This window comes from Filicampus tigris, chromosome 1 (genome assembly GCF_054856515.1).
Source record: "Filicampus tigris isolate MCC_2025a chromosome 1, RoL_Ftig_1.0, whole genome shotgun sequence".
Lineage (NCBI taxonomy): Eukaryota > Metazoa > Chordata > Actinopteri > Syngnathiformes > Syngnathidae > Filicampus > Filicampus tigris.
In genome coordinates this window covers 10,643,869-10,664,538 of record NC_141217.1, presented here as the reverse complement: position 1 = coordinate 10,664,538, position 20,670 = coordinate 10,643,869, and the positions used below count along the sequence as shown (strand labels likewise).

Genomic DNA, 20,670 nt, shown 5'->3' with positions numbered 1-20,670 from the left:
GGGGATTATTAATGGAGTTTTAAGAGTTGGTCGTGTGACAGTCAAGCGGTTCATAGCAACTCATTTAGAAAAGGAATAAAATGGCAGACAATTCTCATTTGGTGACATGGTGCTGTGTTGAGCTTACCTGCAAGGGTTGGGTCCGCAATCCCTGTTGCAGTATTCGCTATCCCAGTCTGGGTTCTGGCCATGAACTGGGTTGGGGGCCCCTGGAGACTGTGAGCCCCCCACACTGTTCTGGTACTCAGCCTGAATATGGGAAAACCCCTGAGGGTCAAAAATGTTACAAGTAAAAATGAATGTGAAGATCTTGCACCGATGGACTGGACAGGAAATGCTACCGATTAAACGTGTAAGAAAAGACAAGGTATTTTGGGAACAAACATACAATGGCACCTCAAAGTTCAACCACTTTGAATTCTGTGACACTGGTCAAGTTTTGATTTGGTCTACTTTCAGAACAAAATTCTGCGCATGGTGGCCAAGTGGTTCGCACATCTGACTTCCTGTGTGGAGTTTGCATGTTCCCCCTGTGCTTGCGTGGGCTTTTTTCTCCACGTGCCCTAGTTTTCTCCCACATTCCAAAAACAGATTTCCGAGGTTAAGTGAAGCCTCGAAATCGTCCATTTGTGAACGTGAGTGTGAATGGTTGTCTGTCTAAATGTGCCCTGCGATTAGCTGGCGACCAGTTCAGAGTGTATTGGCCCAAGGCCAAATTCAATATAAAATATGAGTTGCACTTTATAACTGGAACTACTGACATAAATGGCGTTTTTGGAGGTATTCGAATTTAATGAGGTGTTCCTGAAAAGGGATGTTATAGGTCTCATTTTTTTAAAAATTTGAAGTGTCATACAAGTGTAACGTTAACACATAACACTCGCCTCTACCGGTTGATTACGGGCGACAATATGGTAGCTAGCCAGTTGTGGGCTACGTAGCTCATGACTAGCGCGATACGCTAATCTACATACCCACTCACTGCTCACAAACAGATGCGAGTCAAATGCATGACACCAGTCACAGCAGATTCAAATCAAGTATTCACAAACAGTTAGGAGTTGGATTGCTTTAAATGTGGCGGCAATGGAGCAAAAGCAGGAAGTAGAAACAAAAACAAAACAAGTAACAGCGCTAAACATGCCTTACTGGAGACAGCACTTCAACTCATTCATTTACAAGACTATGACTACCATGATATGGAAACACCTGAACAAAAATACTTGGACACCAGCAGTCCTTTCTGCTTACTTGATGGTCACAAACTCCAAATTGTAGAACTTTTGGAGCGACTTCAAGGCAGCACTGTTTCTCAATGAATTTGTACACAAGTACAGTAAATAGGATCAGACAGTAAATTAACCTTATGATGAAAGTGCACACCCACCTGTTGGCTGAGAGGCGGGGAATGCAAAGGTGGCTGGAGCCCCATTTGGTGCGAGATGATTGGCTGCGACTGCTGCATGCGGATTGGCTGGTTGAGAAGGGAGCTCTGGTGCAGGGAGAGCTGGGCATGGGGGTGCAAGGGTGGGCTGATCTGGAAGGAAGCAGGGGGCGAGGCACTCATGCTGGGTGGCAGCATCTGCGATTGGCTGAGAGTGGAGGCCAGGCTGTGGCGCGGCGGCCCCGCGTAGCTCTGGAGGTCCGACAGAGGGAAGGAGCCCGATGGGCCCAGGTAGGGTGACGAGGGCTGAGGACTATACAGGGGCTGCTTTGGGGGCAGCAGGTGGGAGGGCTGGCTTGTCTGCTGGGCACTTTTTGGCTCTGGATCATTATATGTCTGGAGATAAGACACCAAAATTAGTATCATGCAATCAAATACATGCCCCCACCTGAAATGCTAGGAAATGGTATATATTGAAATATTGCTGATTGACTGGCTACCAGTCCAGGGTGTAACCCGCCTCTCGCCATATTCTCCGTGGGCTCACCACTATAGAAAATGGATGTAAAGATATTGAAATCTGACGTACGGTAGATACAAAAAAAAAAGTCTACACTGCGCTTTTCAGATGCCAGGTTTTAGTGGTATACAAAAATAAGACCAAGATAAATCATTCAAAAGGTTTTTCCACCATTCATGTGAATTAATGTACAACTAAATTGAAAAACAAACAAACAAACAAACAAAAAAATGGAATACTTTTTGGAGGGGACGTAAAAAAAGAAATAAACAACTGACATAATATGGTTGCAACAGTGTGCAAACCCTCTTTTGACTGCGGATTGTTTTTAGAATGATCAATTTTCATTCAAACTCAGGGTAAATGGGAATCAGCACAACCAACCATTGAAAGTGATTCCGCTCAGAGGCGGTTTAATCCAGGTCCAGAAAGTAAAAATAGCCACAGGTGCTTCTAATCAACTGAGCACATTTACCTACCGGTTGAGTAGTGTAATGTACTTTAATGTGCCCCCCATAAAACATTAATTCCACAATGTTTACATTTGTAGTTTGCAGTGGCGTTGGTAGTAGAACAGCACCGTATCACATTTAGAGGTGTTTCTATAAATCTGCCCAGTGAGGTAGCTTCAAAAAAGGTGACCAGCATATTAGAAACACCTCTCAATGTAATTGCTGCAATTGCACACTGGTGCCAAAACTACAACCACAATAATAAGATCAGATTAAACAAAACAGCTCTCAGACAGTGTCAATCACGTCCGATTTGATTGTGCGAGTGACCGAAGGGGACTAAAGGAGCCGGCAAATGTAACAATCTTGCACGTTTTGTCAGAACTAATTCATTGTCAGATTTTTCCAATGAAAATCATGAAAAAAGTCCTCCTACAATTAATACTGGGTATATTCATATACAGATATATTCTTGCAGAAAAATGACCCCGCCATCCATTTTCTACAGCATTTGTCCTCCACGGGGTTGCGGAGAGCCGGAGCCCTTCAAGTGACTTTGGGTGAAAGACAGGGTACCTCCGTGACTGGTCGCCAGTCAGTCGCCGGCCACATGTCCACGTACAACCATTCACACTCACATTCACATCGATGGACAATTTCAGAATCTTCAATGAACCTAACTTGCATGTTTTTGGCATGTGGGAAGAAGTCGCAGAACCCACTCAAGAACAGCGAGAACATGCAAACCCGACACAAGAAAGACACGATCCGCATAACCAATGTCAGAACTGTGAAGCAGACAAGCTAACCACTAGGACACTGTGTCGCAGCTCCAAAATGAATCTCAACTTAGTTTTCAATCCATCTTCGGCTTGACAGCTTTCACTATGTATTTTCCATGCCCTCATTGTACTATGGCTGACGAATGAATGGGCGGATGAAATTTGATGTTTAGCAAGAGCTGCAATGGAGGCGGTGTAAAAACTCGCACAAACTCCGCCAAACAAAAACTTGGTGACTTGACCTTTCCCGTTGTGGGTGCGATGAACAAGAGTAGCACTGCACAGGGCACCCCGTTTCCGCCCTTTTTATGATGAGCTGTCACACTGCTCATCTCCAACCATCAGTGTTGATTAGACAGTAATGGAGCCCATTTGTATGAATAGATCTGCGGCTGGGGTAATGATCAATAGACACCTTGACAGGGATGGGAGAACAATACACGCACACATGTACACACGCAGGCAGGCACACACACACACACACACACACACACGCAGACAGAGACCGAGGCAGAGAAATGAGGCTGTTTGCTTGCAGAACAAATGGAATGACAAAAGGAATCTTCCTGGCACTATGTTGTGTTGTTAATACAAGACGGCACTAAACAATGCAATCCTTAGCCCTCCTCCTTGCTCTTCTTTATTGCAGCGCTGCCACATTTCTGTAAATCATTCCCGGGGCACGCAAATGCTACTCATCCGAATTAACAGGAAGCTAAAAATAAATGATCAAAGATCTAAGTCCGAACATCCTGCCTATTGGCATTAAAGAGTAATGTGCTTTCTATCTCTAATCCATCGTACTGTAGCCGTTATGGTCATATGCTTGCACTATGAGTGGTTGCCCCCCCCCCCCCCCCCCCGAATCTCACTATTGTATCTACAAGCCCCCCCCGACTACATCTGCGCCCGAAGGAAATCAGGTATTGTTCCAAATATGGATGATTCTTTTTGCATCTAATGCCCACCGCTCCCCCTCCCCACCACCGAGGCCCCTCCCAGCCCATTAGAGAGGCTTTTCCATCCAATCCATCATCAGTCTAAGCCGGGGCCTGTGTGTCATAAGCGTTACCTTGGAAACCAGACTGGCTCTGTACGCCGCCAAGGCTTTCAGGTACTCCTTCTTTGCCGCCTCAGTTTTTCTCTTGTAACCCTGAGAAGAAAGGTGAAAATCAAAACATGCAGTTTCAGGTGAGACAAGGGCTTGACATGCTCGTGCGCAGACGCGTGCACACACACACGCGCACACACGCACCCTTAATGTTTCCCGTTCCATCAGAGCCAATGGCACAGAACATTTTTATTTCCTCACTGCAGCACTAATACTGCCTCATCTCAATGTGTCTCCTTCTATTGTAGAAACACATCATTTCCATTCCAATCCACCCTGAGAAATGAACTGGAACTTCTTTCTTTGGCTCCTTTCAGCGCCCAAATAACAGTCCTATCAGCGCACTGACATTAGACACCCACCAGACTAGCTTGCTGCAGCCTGTAAAGAGGGTTTGCACTACCCTGCTTGTTATTACTGCAACAACTCTTGTCGATATTGGCTTTATTGTAAATGTAGACACATGCACGGGTTTTATACTACCTGGGTAGGATGTACGGGAGCAGATTGAATAGCCTATTATAGAGATGGGTAAAATAACTGAAGGTATATAAATAATCGAACGGGAAAATATTGCTGCAATTGCTTGTAATGTTGACTCTTCTACATGAATCAGCTTTTTTTTTTTTCATGACTAGAACGGTGTTGTTTTTCATAACAGAACAATTTCAATAACCCAAACTGACCCTTTTGCATAAATGTTGTGAAATGAAAATGAAAATAATAAAAGAAATGAACATTCTAAACATCAATACTTTGGATTAAATCTAAATGTATAATCACTTCTGTAATACAGTATGTGTTGAATATGGAATTATGTATATTGTGTCGGGGCGGCATGGTGGAGAGACTAGTGCACATCAGCCTCACAGTGCAGATGTCGCGGGTTCGAATCCGGCCCCGGCCTCTCCGTGCCTGTGTGGACTTTCACTGGGGTACTCTGGTTTCACTCCCACATTCCAAAAACATACATGGTAGGTAGGTTAATTGGATCGTCTAAAATTGTCTCTAGGTGTGACTGTGAGTGTGAATGGTTGTTTGTGTATTTGTGCCCTGCGGTTGTTTGGCAACCAGTTCAGGGTTTACCCCGCCTGCTGCCCGAAGACAGCTGGGATAGGCTCGAGCACGCCCGTGACCTTCGTGAGGATAAGCAGATATACACACACACGCGCGCACACACGCCCACACACACTGTATTGGTACGGCTTAACCGTGACTTGCTGGGTTTCGCTTCATATTTGAAAATGTATATCTTTGTTGTGAAAGCTCTAGTGCTCGACATGGCGTTTTTGGTACATCTGTGAAGTTTCAATGCCGTTCATCAGCGATTTAAATTTTGAAGCAGCAAAACTATTGGCTGACGATAGGCCACTCATGAAAGCCAGTGTCAGAACCCCACAGACTATGCAACAGTTCAGTCGGGTTAAGCTGAACACACTCTAAAAAAAAAGTCATCAGTTATGTTATTGTATCAACACGTCAATAAATGTTTTCAATTGTTATCATATATTCATATGTTCAAAGGTAAAAAAAACTCTTTTAAGTGAGTTTCCCAAACAAAGGGTAAAATTAGAAAAGGTCAACTTGACCTAATGTACTAAGTTTAACAGTAGAAACCGGATCCTGTTAACGCACAACCATATTAATGCGCCGCACATATAGTGCTTGAAAGTTACATTTGTAATATATTGAGCATTATATGGCCTTTAGGGCAGGGGTCACCGACTCCGGTCCTCGAGGGCACCTGTCCTGCAGGTTTTCAATCTCTCCCTGTTGTAACACACCTGTTAAAATGATCTGGATCGTTATCAGGCTTCTCAAGAGCTTGCTGATGAGCTGATCATTTGAATCAGGTGCGTTACAGCAGGGAGAGATTGAAAACCTGCAGGACAGGTGCCCTCGAGGGCCGGAGTTGGTCACCCCTGCTTTAGAGAGTAATTAAATACTTTTATAAAACTTTTGTCATCCTACAATTTAAGAAACACTAGTGAGGAACCGTTAATCTTGAACAAAGATGGCGACTTGGCGGAAGAACACTGAACATAGAGCTTTGTGACGTACTATGGCGGTGTAGGCGCGGGTGAGTAAAAATAATTATTTCTTCCTATTTTGTATTTCTTCATAATCTGTTTCCAGTGTGGCAATATAACGAAGTGAGGCTACAGGCAACGCTGCCATCATTTTGGGGGTGAAAAACCTCTGTTAGTGTTAGTGTCGCTAACAAGAACAGCTATTTTTTTTTTCGTTTAAAACAGAGTATTTCTGCCGTGGTACCGCGAGTTTCACGCGAATAAATTGTCTGTTTTTGCTATTAGGTTAAAGTGACAATGCTGCTCGTTATTTCATCCCACCGTGTGTGACGGGGGCCTGGAAAGACAGTTTATACAATAGGGACATATGTCAAACCTGGACAGAAAAAAAGAACTCCATCAATCCATTCAATGTTAATAAGTTAATCACCACAAATATCTAAACAGTGTGGGCTTTCTAACAATCTGTAAGATCCGACAAATAAGAAAAATGATGGGGGTGAAAGAACTATAATGTTTTACCTAATTAGAATCAATGGGAATCCTTCTAGGTTCATCTTTTAAGTCGCGTTGGGAAAACTGCGTTGTTACAGCTACAGCTGTGACAAAACATTTTTTTTATTTCATGAAATATCTTCTAATTAGTATATAAGTCAAAATTTCACAACACTAGTGTTGTGTTTTTTTTCATGTTTAAGTGAAATGATAGTTAAGTGTGAATACACAATATAAGTACTGTGAATATATTTCTGAGAAAAGCCCAGTGTGCTGAACTGATGTTGACAAAGTGATTGTTTTCCTTTTGTTGTCTTTATGTACAGTACAGGTTGTTTTAAAGATACAGTTTAGTTTGAAGATGCAGTATAGAGTGTAAGTATTTGTGACTGTATTTCGAACAAAAGACAACAAGCCTAACTATTGTTGATTAAGTGACTAATTTTCTTTTTTTTTTTATGTTACAGTGAAGTGACAGTGAAGTGTGAAGACACAATGTAAGTACTGTGAATATAATTATGAGAAAAGCCAGGGGGCTGAAATGATGTTGACAAGTGATTGTTTTCCTTATGTTCTCTTTATACAAGTTATTTTAGAGCTACAGTTTAAAGTGCAGAAAGCTGAAGTGTTAAAGGCTTTGTGAGTATATTTCTGAGAAAAGCCAATAAGCTGATCTGATGGTGACAGTGATTTCATTGTTGTTTCTATTTAATTTTCATAATATTATGTTATCATATTTATAATCATATTTATGTTATGTACTATTTTAGGACTTGAGGTACTTAATTTCTGTGTATTTTAATCTAACATTTTGTTATAATTTTGTATTTTTGCTGTTTTTAACATTGTGTATATTTTTCCAATGTTATACTTCAACAATTTGCATTTGAAAAAAGTTTTGTTTTAAATAAAAACGTGATCTATTGTGAAATTGCAAATATCCTGTTTGTACATGCAGAGGTATTGTCAACCGGAATTAAAAACACACTTTGTTTTAACTTAAACGGTTACGTTTATTTTTCGCCATAAACACGTATGTTCTCCTAACATAAAGTAGTGCAAATAGAAAAAGTAGAATTTTGTGTCGTAGTGACAAACCTCTGTCATTTTACTTAACTCAAGGGCATTAGTTCAACAATTATCCAACATAAGTTACTATGTGTGCTTAAAATGCTGTGTTCTCCTAACAGAAGGTTGTTTGTTAAAAAGCATTTCAACTTAGTCGGACGTGTTTAAAAAACATACACACTGGCATTAATATGAAGAAGTAACACCGGTTTGCACAACACGCGCTCAGCGGCAAGAAGTCATACCGTTATGTTGTAACAATTTGTATTTCTAAGTAACTTACAACGTATAACTTTGTTGCTTCGTTTGATTAAACATAGACTGGTATGTGTGAAGAACTTAGCGCATCATGGCGAATTCTCAACAAAGACTTTTATGTTGAACGACCTCATTTTTTTTTTTACAGTGCATGTCCCTGCCGTGTGGTGGGCCTTATACTGTACATACACAATGCAAAGTAACCCAACTCTCTAGGTGTATTAAATATTCCCCGAAATATCCAACGAGGTAAGATGTTCAGCTTCATTAACTGGGGCTGTTTTACTTCTGCTGTCGCCCTTCTCCTTCCTCTTTCAGTGGGTAGAATTAAATTTTGAGAGAAAATCATTTTAACGAGAGTCAGGGGTGTGGGGGATAAACGGGTGGATTATCTTTAGAAAGAGGAAAAACTTGCTCATTGAGGTGAGTGTTATCACAGGGCAATGTTCTGGTAATTACACAGTGGATAATGCTGCAAGACTCACACACACCATCCACTGGTGCGAGAGGAGAGCTATTGTGGGATGTCATAAGAAAAACAATAGTCCTTCGTATAATTCCTAGGAAAAAAAGCTTAATTTTCTTATCGATTCATGGAATGTTATACTAAAGCATTCTCTAATCGTGACCCCTCAACCTCAGCTGTTTTAAAGAGCATACAGTATTATGTTTTCGGCATAGCATGTACTCAGGTTTTTTAGTCTGCATTGTTGTAGAGCATATGTACTGAACAGGGAGCTCAAACAGACACAGTGATTCTCATACTGACAGAAAAGGCAATTTGCAAATACATTTCCATAATAACCCATTGGAATGATGGACGGTATCTTTTTGGGGTTTGCTTTTTTGGGGGGGGGGGGGGGGGGGCAATAATAATTGATGAATATTGGATGATAATTAATGAAGCATAGCATAACATATGGCAAATTAGCGTAACGGGCATTCCTTTCACAGGAGGTGACTGTAGTTCAGCCAAAATATTCAAATGGTTGTAATGGTTTCCTTAATTAAGCAAACCAACACTGCATATAAGGCAATGCTTTTTAGCTACTTATTTTGTTTAGAAATTATGGACATTTTTTTTCACCATATATGCTTCAGATGGTGATACATTTCACTACAGAAACCTGCAGAGGGCACATTAATTCAGCCCCATATTGTACACAGCATGAATGGGTGCCAAACATTTTTTTGGTCAATATTGCCATATAAAGCTTTGACACAGACTTGTTGAAAGTGGATGGGATGAGCTTCCCAGTGCCGGTGAAGTTTGTTCATCAATATAACATTGATTAACGATCCAGAAACTGCTTTAAGTAACATTTTTTAACATCCTTAATGGTCATATATGTGTAAAAACGAAGGCAATGGCAACATTGCAAAACTGAAATAATGTATAACGACTCACCTTTTCAAAGAGAGAGAGCGAGAGAAGAGAGCGAGAGAGAGAGACAGAGAGAGAGAGAGAGAGAGAGAGAGAGAAAGAGAAAGGGAATATATTGTAAATGTGTTTACAGAGTGCGCTAATCTTGTGCTGTGAACGAAAATAGGGCCCAAAGTCTCTCGAGTGGGGTCACTCATAATGATGTGTGTGGTCATACTGTATGTCTGGTTTGACTTTTGACACATATTTTTCCAGAAGGTTTTTGCTGCAACTCCAAATTGTGACACTGACAACGTTTACATGCAGCCAAGAAACCTTTTAATACCAGAATACTGGCAGTGTTTGGGTTTTTAAAAGCCATGCAACCCATGCGTGCAGTAACCCGAATAAGCCCTTATTTGGGTTTTGAAAATTCCAAATATTATGGCCGGGCTACTCCTTTTTTAACCCGAATATGATCGCATCTATACGTCAATCGGAATAACCCGATTGCACGGGCTACTCTGCACATGCTCAACCGCAAGGAATCTTGGTTTTCGTAGTACAGGAAGTGCTTGTAAGCGCATCCTCATCGTAGCAAGCCTTACTTGAATACAATGATTCCTTTGTGGCGTTTTCACAGTTATTTCTTTCTGTACCGCAAAAATGGCACAATGTGTACATAAACACATATATACGTCCATATGTCTGGTGCGCATCTTGCTGTAAACACACAAGCAGAGAGGTAAACAATCATCGAGAAACTCAGAGGCACACTTTTGGAACGCGGAGGAAACAGACCGCTTGATTCCTGTGGTGCATGACATGATTTTAATGTTTTTTTATTGACAGTGGAAAGTAACAAGCGGAAATGACGTCTATTTGCGTCGCCGTACACAGCGGGTTATCCAAATGCGGGAGTACCTCTGCCCGCTCACGCATGTAAACAGGTTTTTCTGAGTGTTTCAGAAATCGGAAATTTGACGTTAAACTGAATATTGACCGCATGAAAAAGTAGTCACTGTGAGGCCTACAACTTAGGTGGTTCCCTTACTGATTTAGTTTTATGTTTTTAGCTGTTAGGCATTGTAATGTTTATAGAATACCTTATTCTGTTTGGACACAGTTTTGTTAGATTGTAGAATATAAAATTGAAATAATAAGATTGAAATTGTGGACAAAAAATACTTTTCTTTCTAAACAGTTTAAAAGAAGGATTGGAAAAAAAAAAGAATTTACTGGTGCTTGATAAATTATTGTTCCAATTGCATACTGTCCATATAGACAGTAAAAGCGTTATCAACATGCACTTCCACAGACCCACTGTAGTTTGTACCTGCTTCTGTTCCTCTCCTAGGCTGTCCCACATGGAGGCCACAATCTTGGAGACGTCTCCAAAGGTGGCGTTGGGGTTCTGACCCTTAATGGCCGCCTGGGTATCTCGGAAGAAGAGCGCGTAGGCCGAGACAGGTTTTTGTGGCTCATTGGGATCCTTCTTCTTCTTCTTCTTTTGCGGTTTGGGTTTGGGCTTCATCATTTCTGCTGAGGACCGCTTGTCGTTGCTTATCTGCAATTGGGCAACAGGTAGGAAGACAGCTATTAAATCAGGTGATAAAAATAACTGTTTACATCAGGTAAGAAGATGAGAAGAGTTGAGGTACAGAATGTGTTTGGAAACACATGACATTGACTAGGTGGGGATATAAGGATGATTGTTGTGTTTAAAGGTGAACTGCAGCACACCCCTCAAAACAGCAGAGCGAGGGTGGAAACAGACACGTTCTGTGAAGTGCGGCCAGAGTTACTTCTAAGAAGAGGGAACGCATTGATTTACGAACTAACAGGACATCAGTGAGACTGCTTAGCCTCTGGGGTGGTGAAGAGCAAAACTGGCCAAAGATAGAAATAACTTCTATTTAATCTTCTTTGAAGCATAGCACTAGTAATATTCTTTCTTATATTCAAATAAATCCCAGACGTGCTTTCACACTGCAAGAAAATAGAGTGGGTGAAAAAATCTGAAATCTCTACATTTAAAGGCTGAAATCACATGGTTTGTCTACAATAACAGTGCAATCTCACTCCACTTTCAGGAGGCGTAAAGTGCTCACGTCCGCATGATGTGCAACATCCAACACACATGAATGCACTTTCATTTTCTGTGAGGGGGTTTAGACGGGGAGTCAAATCCAGGTCACCTGATCCTGGTTGTGATTCTTTATGAAAATTGCCTTCTTGGATGCAGAGAGAACACATCAAACACAAGAGATGGAGAGGGAGGGAGGGAGGGAGAGAGGAAGGGAGGGGGACAGAGAGAAAGGGAGCGAGAGAGAGAGAGAGAGAGAGAGAGAGAGAGAGATGGGGCATAGGGTGTGGGCGGTGAGCAAGCGTGAACACATTGCAAGGTGGACGGTAAGAAAGTAGTCGCTTGATTCTTCCATTTGCATCAGTGCAAGATCAGTTAACTTGATTTCTTGATGGTTCTAAAAAAAAAAATCTTTTTACTCATTAGCATAACAGCAAATGTAATGGCGCACTGCCCATTATGATCATCCCATCAACCCAGTCTGCTGTGTGCTTTCTCTGTCATCAGGATTTTCTCATTTAAGATCTTGCAGGAAGAACAAAGCAGAAGATGTCAAACGACAACTTGAGGAAACACACAACATTATACCATTTGCATTTAAAGTCATTCTACTATTTGCGTCAAATTATTCCAAACTTTTTGTTGTCAGCTTTAATTTGTTCTTCAAAAATGCATGCCGTGCTTTGTAATAATTACCTATTACTGCTATTGCTTCTCCTGTAATGATGATCTGACCTCATTCTCTCCCGGACGGACGCCAAATTTGTGGACGGACGGAGGACAAGAAGTCTATTAAAAAGGACGGACTAAGCAGTGGGTTTTCATCCCTACCTCTATTCGTCCCCAACCGGGTCAAGTACTGGCTGACGTGTTGTGTTGAGGTCCTGTAAAAATAAAGACCACTGTTCTCTTCCGCGATACCACAGAGCAGCTATGACTAACGCTGCATGACAATGGAGTGCTCTTTTTCAAGTGCGTTCCCTCCTTGCACTATTGTTCTCACAGGAATAGGCTTCCCTCTAGTGGACGCCAATTTCTTGGACGAAGAAGAAGGTGGATAGCAATTTTGTTTTGTTAACTAATTGTTAACCTTGAGTACAAACTTTATCCCTTTGCATGCAAAGTATGTCCTTGTCTTGGACAACTCTAGTGTGTAAAAATATATCCATACCAGATGACTCATGCCAGCTCCACCGTACACTGAAAGCTATGACACGGAAGTGGAAGACGTCCGTTGTTCTCCTCCTATAATATCATTTTGTAATTTTGCATAACTATTTTTATTGTGAATAATTATTATATAATAAATAATTATTTTTATTGCAGCGTCATTTTGCAATAATTATTTTTATTGTGAAATAACGCAATAAAAACGGAAAACGTCTTTGCAATAAAACGCCATTGCATTACGTATTACACAATCTTAAATATTCTCGTGATGTCTCCTGGCTTGCTCCAGTACGCATCATCACCATCACCATCATCATCACCATCATCATCATCATCATCATCATCTTCATTACATCTCAACGGTTTTGTTTTGGCAGCTAAATGCTATCTTGGTTAAACAGTTGTAAACAATTCAATCCACTCACGATACTCCCAGTCGGTAAGTGGATGTGCATAGGAAATTAGCCACGTAATGAGCTTTAAATAATGTTTATGAGTGCACGACCTTTTTTTTTTGTCAATGGAATGTAAGGACAGAAGCGCTTTAAAAGGACGAGGACAAACGGGGTGGAGGACGATTATTTTTATGAACAAGGACGGAGGGTACCCAGGTCGCGGACGGACGACAGACCGACAAAAAAGTCTCAAGTGCCCAGCTCTGGAATGTACAGGATAACAACTGTTTTGCTTTGCTTTGATATATTTTTTTATTTTATTTTGAAATTGGAGCTGGAAACTCAGTTGAGCACTAAGACAGTGGACAATATTGCGTTGGTTATTTTTTTGTCCTGCCTTCTGTTGTTGCCACCATATACCGAATGTACAGAATTGATTGTGAATGTACTAAAGTCAACTTGAATTGTTATTTTGCACTTAATTTGTTTTTATTGACTTTATTTGGGTTATTTCTCAGGGTCCTTTAGTTTATTTTGTTTCATTTTATGTGCAACACATTGTCATGTTTGAGGTTGAATTTACGTAACCCAAATGGAAGAAATGGGTCATATTTTCTCATACAGTACTTAGTGTTGCTGACTATACTTCTTTGTATCGTTCCTGCTGATATCGTATCAGATCAATATCGGTATCGGACAATACTCACGGCCGGAATATCGGTATCGCATCGGAAGTGAAAAAAGTTGTATCGGAACGCCCTACTGCTATTGCTGCTTTTGGATTGTACAATTACCTCACTAAATGAAATGCATACTTGCATCAGGTTAAAGCATCAGCAGCAGATGCCATGTTTATCCTTTAACTGTCAAAGTAAAAGCAGGAAAATGAAGGCTCTTAAAAGTCTCATTGTTTCGGCAGAAAACTCACCGGCAAATCAAGAGCTGTGCACAGCTTTACACAACATGAATTTAACTCATCAAAATTCAAGGTCCAGGAGGGCAATTGGTGGGAAAAGAAGACAAAAAAAGTATTGAAATGAAATAAATAAACATTCCCATTCAGGGAGATGAGAAACATTGCTTGTCTATTTCACAGCTTACAGGTAACATTCATTTCTTGTGTGCAAGTATGCCTCGTTTCATTAAAACATAATCAGCCCTCGCTTCCAGGCAATGAGGCAGAAGACAGGCATTAGATATGACATCTGTTCCATCCAAGCCTTTGAAGTGAAAAGAGACTAAAATGAAGGTAGGCAAAATTGAACTAGCAAAATGGGGGTGGGGGAAACAAAATACGGCTACAATATTTCCAGGAAAATTCAGATGCATTTGTACTCTGGAGAGCATGATGACAACAGCATGCAACAACATGCAATTAACTAGACGATGAACAATGGACGCATGCTTTCATTTCCTCTCTTGGTTCTCCTCTTTTATTGTACAAATGGTGATGAAATTACTTTAAAAATGAAAGAACAAATACAGTACTCAGAACAGTGCGCCTCAAAAGAAACCCACTGGACTCACGACTGAAATAAAAGATAAGTGTACAGTTGCCTGCCTGGCTGATTGAATCTCCTGTTTGCTTGAAACACAAACATGTTCCCCATTATATTTGCAGGCTAAAGCAATCTGGAAATCCACTGTGGCCTTGTAACAGGCAATGAGCTTAAAATTGAGTTATTCTTAACTATAAAGAAATCATTGCATAGTAGACTGATAAAAGATTGTTATGAATGTAAAAGAATCATAAGGATTTGCATTTCTTTTGCCTGCTGTACAAAGAAGGTTTAGGATGTCTCACTGTGCGTGGTTGTTGGCAGACACACATTGCTGTGTAGCCTGACAGCTTCTGGGTTATGCTGCATTATTTCTGTCTATCTAAAATTAGATCTGTTTAATTCATACTGGTTAGACTGTGTGTATGTAATGTTGTAACCGCTGGGTGCATTTGAACTGTTTTCCAGAGAAAATGTTGTCATTCCGCTGGAACTGCTATCTAGCCATCAACTATTTAAGGCCAGAACACACCGAATACTGTATATTTGGTAAATAAAACTATGCTAAACATATGCCAAACCTCGATAAAATAGAACTTTCCCTATGACGACCAGTAGGAGTCACTATTGAAGTGATGTCCCGTTGAGTGGAAAATCATAGATTAGTCCCCAGCATGTAAATCCTCACTTCACCGAGGGGAGAGGAGGCCACATTGTGTAATTAATATTACGACTGTACCTTTGATGATGATGATGATGATGATGATGATGGTGATGATGATCATGTGATTGTGTGCCATCATGGTGATGGGAGAGAAGGAGCGTGTGCACATCCGCTTTACAGCACAGTGCCATTTCTATTTGAGCCACACATTGCAAGCCTGTTCACATGCATTCAATCTAAGTAAATGTCATTCAGCATCAGAGCGGGCTATCATTTCAATTCATCATCTACGGAGATCCATAATAGGCCTGACAGACATTGTCAGACATTTTCTTGCAGTAAACTAGAGGACAAATTGTAGGTTGACACATCAGATTGACGCTGTGGTTATAAATAAAAGTACATTTTCACTTATTGCAGGTTGTTGCTGGGTAAGAGACCACCGCCATGCTCCATAAGGAGCAGTCAGTCAGTCTAAATATATATTGCACTCCACTTTCTAGTTTACCATCAAAAGACTGAACTATGGTGTCAGCCTCAGCTTGCTCATCCCATCAGCGTTTCTGTTGTCTGAGGGGAAGCGAGAGACGGAAAGGGGCGGGGGGTGGGGGGGGGGGGTGGCTGCTCCTGAGGAGGGTGGGGGTCGCTGTAATTCTGAATGGAGAGCACTGCATCGGCAAGACAAGATTAGAATTGACAGCCTGATAACTGCGTCACTACGAAAACAGCAGCGAGAAGGAGAAGGAGATGAAACAGAAAAAGGAGAGGCAAAACGAAGGACGAGCTCAGACATGCAGGCTGACAGTTTAAAAGACGTGAAAATGAGGCAATAAAAGCAGGTAACAGTGTGGGAGCCTGGGTATGAATGTGTTTGCTCACTAACAGTCTTCATGTTCGCTATGCATCATCATCATCATCATCATCATCGGATACACAGAGCAGCAGAGCGGCGATAGGCGAATGTGCGCAGCATTGACTTGATAAAAACAAACCTCTCGTTACACGATGGCCATTGTAGCAACGCGCGTCGCAGACACTCAGCGCACGCGGAGTTTACATTGTGCTCCAAAAACAACGATGATGAACACAACAATGTCCTTCAGTTGGAGTGCAAGCACCACCAAGGCAACACATTATGCATCCCTCTCACGAAAGCAAATATGCTCTGGCCTGAATAAGATGAAAAATGCTTAATGATGCACACTCGAGAACTATATACGGTGGATTCAAGTAGAACAAAAAGCCTTGAAAAGTTTCAAATGAGATCATACCTAGACCTCGTCGTCACTAAACGGCCTACATTCCTTTCATAAAAACAAACATGACGCATTCTTGTAGTAAAGAGCACACATTCCAAACAGAATTATAGCCGGCCGACAGAATTCCATGTTTGCGATACAGCACAGCGCAAGGCGCAGTTACTGCCGCTTTTTATTCTGAAATCCGAGCACAACACAGTGGCCACAAAAATTCCCACAGTGGAAGGAAAAAAAGACGTGTTCGCGGCATGTAAATGACTTGCGGTGCTTAGCTGCAAAGACTACAAACTCATAACAACTGTCAGTGATGACAAGAAATGATGATTCATGTCATCTTGTTTAATTTACTGCTCGTATAAGTCACACGGCGCTGTCGATCGGGAGTGCATTCTCACTCTCTGCAGTGACAACTCGGGAGACACAATGACAGGAAAAGATCAGATTTAATTGTCTTCGTTTGCAAAGAGTCCCTTGAGTTATTTGATTTCCAGATGTCAACAGCTGCCGATCTCACTCGGAGAACCGCAGGCGAGGTGTTAAGAGCCAACACACCAGTTGAAATCTTGAAGAGGGCCGCGCGCGCTACGTTTAGCTGTGGCACAGTTAGCAAGGATCCCAAAAGGCACGAATGTGTCTTGCCGGCAAAAAAAAAGAAGCTGTGGCTGCAGTAGCAAAACTCTTGTTTTGAATGATGTTGTTTAGGTGCTAATTGTGTAGGCCGAGCAGTCACAATAAGACCATTGTGCACCTCCTGATAGAAGGAACATCAACTGTTTGCTATGATTGGAAACGGAAAGCATCCAAACGCAAAGCCAGAACCTTTTGACTGTGAGGCAGGTGCACTAGCCAATATATGAGCATTTTTCTGTTGCATAAACGGCAATAGGTGGATACGTGTGTTCATTGCACCTTCTGCCATCTGGTGGAAGATCGTTTAATTGTCCTGCCTGTCAGTATGCAGCATTGGCATGGATAGATGAAGGAAGATACATTATTTGTAACAAATAAACAAGTCATAAATAAATAAGCACTTTTGGTCCGATTAAGTCAAACTGGATGATTTCCCATGGCGCACTTTCTTTCTCGTGGCACCATGCCAAAACACAGTGGTTGGGAACTACATTCCATCGCACGCCATGGAAAATGTTGATTATGAAAGGAAATCCAAGGTTGTCTGACAAATCTTGTTGTTTATGTTGAGCACTGTAAATTGTCAAAGCAAATAAGCAGGATTGTGAGTAACGCGCACAGAGAGTAACGAAGCGATGACACCAGCATCTTGGAAGAGGATAACATAGCTGCTCACAAAATATTCTATGCTGTGATATTTATTGAGCGTTTCGGGGCCTTGATTAATCCCTTTATCCTTTTTTTCCCCCTTAAACACATTTCTAATTAAGAAGTGACTTCCATTTTTAAGATATGGATCCAGTGACATCCTGTCAGTGCAAGTGTAGTGCACTCGAGAGCATTTCCTCAACACTCCAAGCATGGAGCATCGCAGTGCTCTGTGCAGCTGTTATATGCACTCCAAGCCTTAGTGGGTTTATAAATAGATAAATGGCCATGGTTAAAGCAGCCGCAGCAATGAGAATAATGCAATTTCAAAATGCCATACCACATGTAATTTTTCCACCACAAGATGTACCCTTAAGAGGAAAAGTGGGTTCCTGGAAAGTTGTGCAGTGCAATAAAATATCAGACACATGTTGAGAGACAAAGATTTTGCATGCGGCATGCACGTGTAAATATCCAGCCAATGATGAAGATTACACATCGCCTGTAATTTTCAGATTCAGGTTGGAAGAAAATAAAATGAACACGTTTCTCGTACAAGTAGCGGTCATGTCGATATTCATTTTGTTTTTATGAACATCTGCAAGCAATATGCAGCACGATCATGATTGGTCTTATACTGTATCATGTGGCCGACAAAAAGAGAGTGTAAACAAAGCTGTTTGATGCTTGAGCTTTCTGACCACGGATGGAATACAAAGTAGTAGTTCTTAAAACTACACAACATGTGATCATCTACTTAAATGTCTCCCCACACAATCTTCAGATTGTACGAAATCTATAAATCACCCCGCATAGGTGACGTTTGGTGGTTTTCGACATATCTTGAAAATACACCAGGCGCTTTTCATCTGGAAGCTATTACAGGGCCATGTCAGAGCAGCCATCTGTAAGCAATGAGCAGGACCGCATGTCAAAGCCACCTCACAGATCTCTGAGCTGAAAGAAGAAGGCAATCATTCCGAGAGTAGCACTCATCAAATAAAAATACAGCCCGGCCCAAAACAATCATCAACCGGAAGTGCGGATTCATGGTTGTGGTTTTAAAAAACAACACGAGAGGATCTAGATCAAGACTAAACGTGTACTCGGTCCTCATGCCGTTCGCCTCCGATCTATAGAGCTTTCATAAGGTACAATATGGCTTCGGACTGACAGGCTGTACCAGCGAGCTCCCGGCTAATATTACCTTTGCAGATATTCTAATTCCAACTTCAAACCAGAACCAAAGCAGAAGTCGGTGTGCATGATTTAACAGAGGGTGGGAAAGCACTGACAGCTCTGAGGATCTCCTCTCAGCACTGGACTGACTTAATCAGCCTAAATTGCAAAGTCGAGAACCTTGTATTCGGTAATGTGGTCAAAACAGTGGCAAGCGAGAGCTAATTAGATTAACGGTAGTTTAACGAGCTGTTGGAGGGGTCCATGCAGATTGGATTTTAATAAATAGCGGCAAAAAAGCATCTGCTGTGCACTTCCTGGCTCTGCTGGCATTCTAATTGGCCCCAGTGGGTTGCTGTAGCTCAGCGCTGCAGTGTGCAATTTAGAAGGGGAAAAGGCAAAAAGATGATTTTCCATCCAGGTAGAAATGAGACAGGATCTTTTTCACACGTAAGACTTGATTAGCACGCGTATAAAAACAAAGATTGTGTCGAAGCACTCACATTGTGCATTTCATGCGTGTCGCGTTTGTGCCGTGAGAGAGACAATATCAGAAGGCTCAAATGGAATAACCTTATCCTGCTGTTTGTTTTCAAGCTAAAATGTCGCCACGGTGAGGTCTTTGTAGAAGCAAAACGCTACGACAGGGGAAAAAAAAAAACAATTAATCAAACATGAATGAGCGACCATAGCAGGGTTATTTCCATAGCAACAGCCCGAGGGGACAACTTGAAGCCTTTAATGTGAGCTGGTGATGTCTCTTTGTAAACATCTGCGCAGCGGGGGGGAGAAAGCCAATGAGAGAGCCTGGCAACAGAGGCATCACAGGGCAGCAACCTCTTGGTGGCGATCGAAGTTTCCATTATCTAGTGCTGAAAGGACCGAAAAGCGGTTTACGTATTGCATGAGGTCGCTTTTTACATCATGACATGCTTCGAGAGCCGATGAAACAATACATATGCAAATGATTAGTAAAAGAAAAACTATTTCTCCTACTTGTGAAAGTAGCATCAAAGCTGCACAAAACACATTCTGATACGATTTGTCGACCACATTGCGCGATGATGACAGACATCATCGCTCTTAAGCTGCCACTTGATGGAGCGGGCAATTAAAATGGCTCTTCCAGCATCCAGCTGTGTGCAACAGTGAGCGTGCTAATGTCAAATGTAAAAATATTCACATCATAAAGGGATTCGGGAGAAACTGATCCGAGCGTGCTTTTTTTTCCCCCTCATTGCTGGACTGTCAAAACACTCACAGGCATATTCACAATGCAGGCACCTACGTTCTTACTGTGAAATCATATCAGTAGCTTCCCGTTCAAGTAGAAGCAAGCACTTCTTTTCTGCTCACAGCAGCAACCACTGTGACCTCACCAGAGCACTCGCACAACACGGGAGCTGTCGGGGCTGGTCCACCAGTAGTATTAAAGCCACGCCAGTGCAACATCTATGGGGCCGTTATTGAAGCTAAACAAATTGCAAACGTGTAACCAGAGTCACAAATATATCGAACCGGATTGGCAAATACGCAACCAGGTTCACAAACCGCTGGCAAACGAATAGCGTGAACAACGGCAGTCATAAACTCATCAAAGATCACAGGCAGTCTGCTGAAATTACTTTACGTCGTGTTACGTCATACCGTCAAATGATTTTATCCTATACTTTTTTT

At 41.7% G+C, this 20,670-nt stretch overlaps 1 protein-coding gene across 2 annotated transcripts in view; it reads right to left on the bottom strand.

Annotated features, from left to right (window-relative positions):
- LOC147152722 (TOX high mobility group box family member 2-like) overlaps nt 1–20,670 on the bottom strand; it is a 109,138-nt gene that overhangs the window by 3,375 nt on the left and 85,093 nt on the right. For both annotated transcript variants that reach the window (XM_086051803.1, XM_086051810.1), the window contains 4 exons: nt 10,800–11,030; nt 4,211–4,291; nt 1,388–1,780; nt 128–267 (listed from right to left, as the gene is read on the bottom strand). In XM_086051803.1, coding sequence (XP_085907929.1) covers nt 128–267; nt 1,388–1,780; nt 4,211–4,291; nt 10,800–11,030 — 845 coding nt within the window. The remainder of the gene's footprint in view (nt 1–127; nt 268–1,387; nt 1,781–4,210; nt 4,292–10,799; nt 11,031–20,670) is intronic.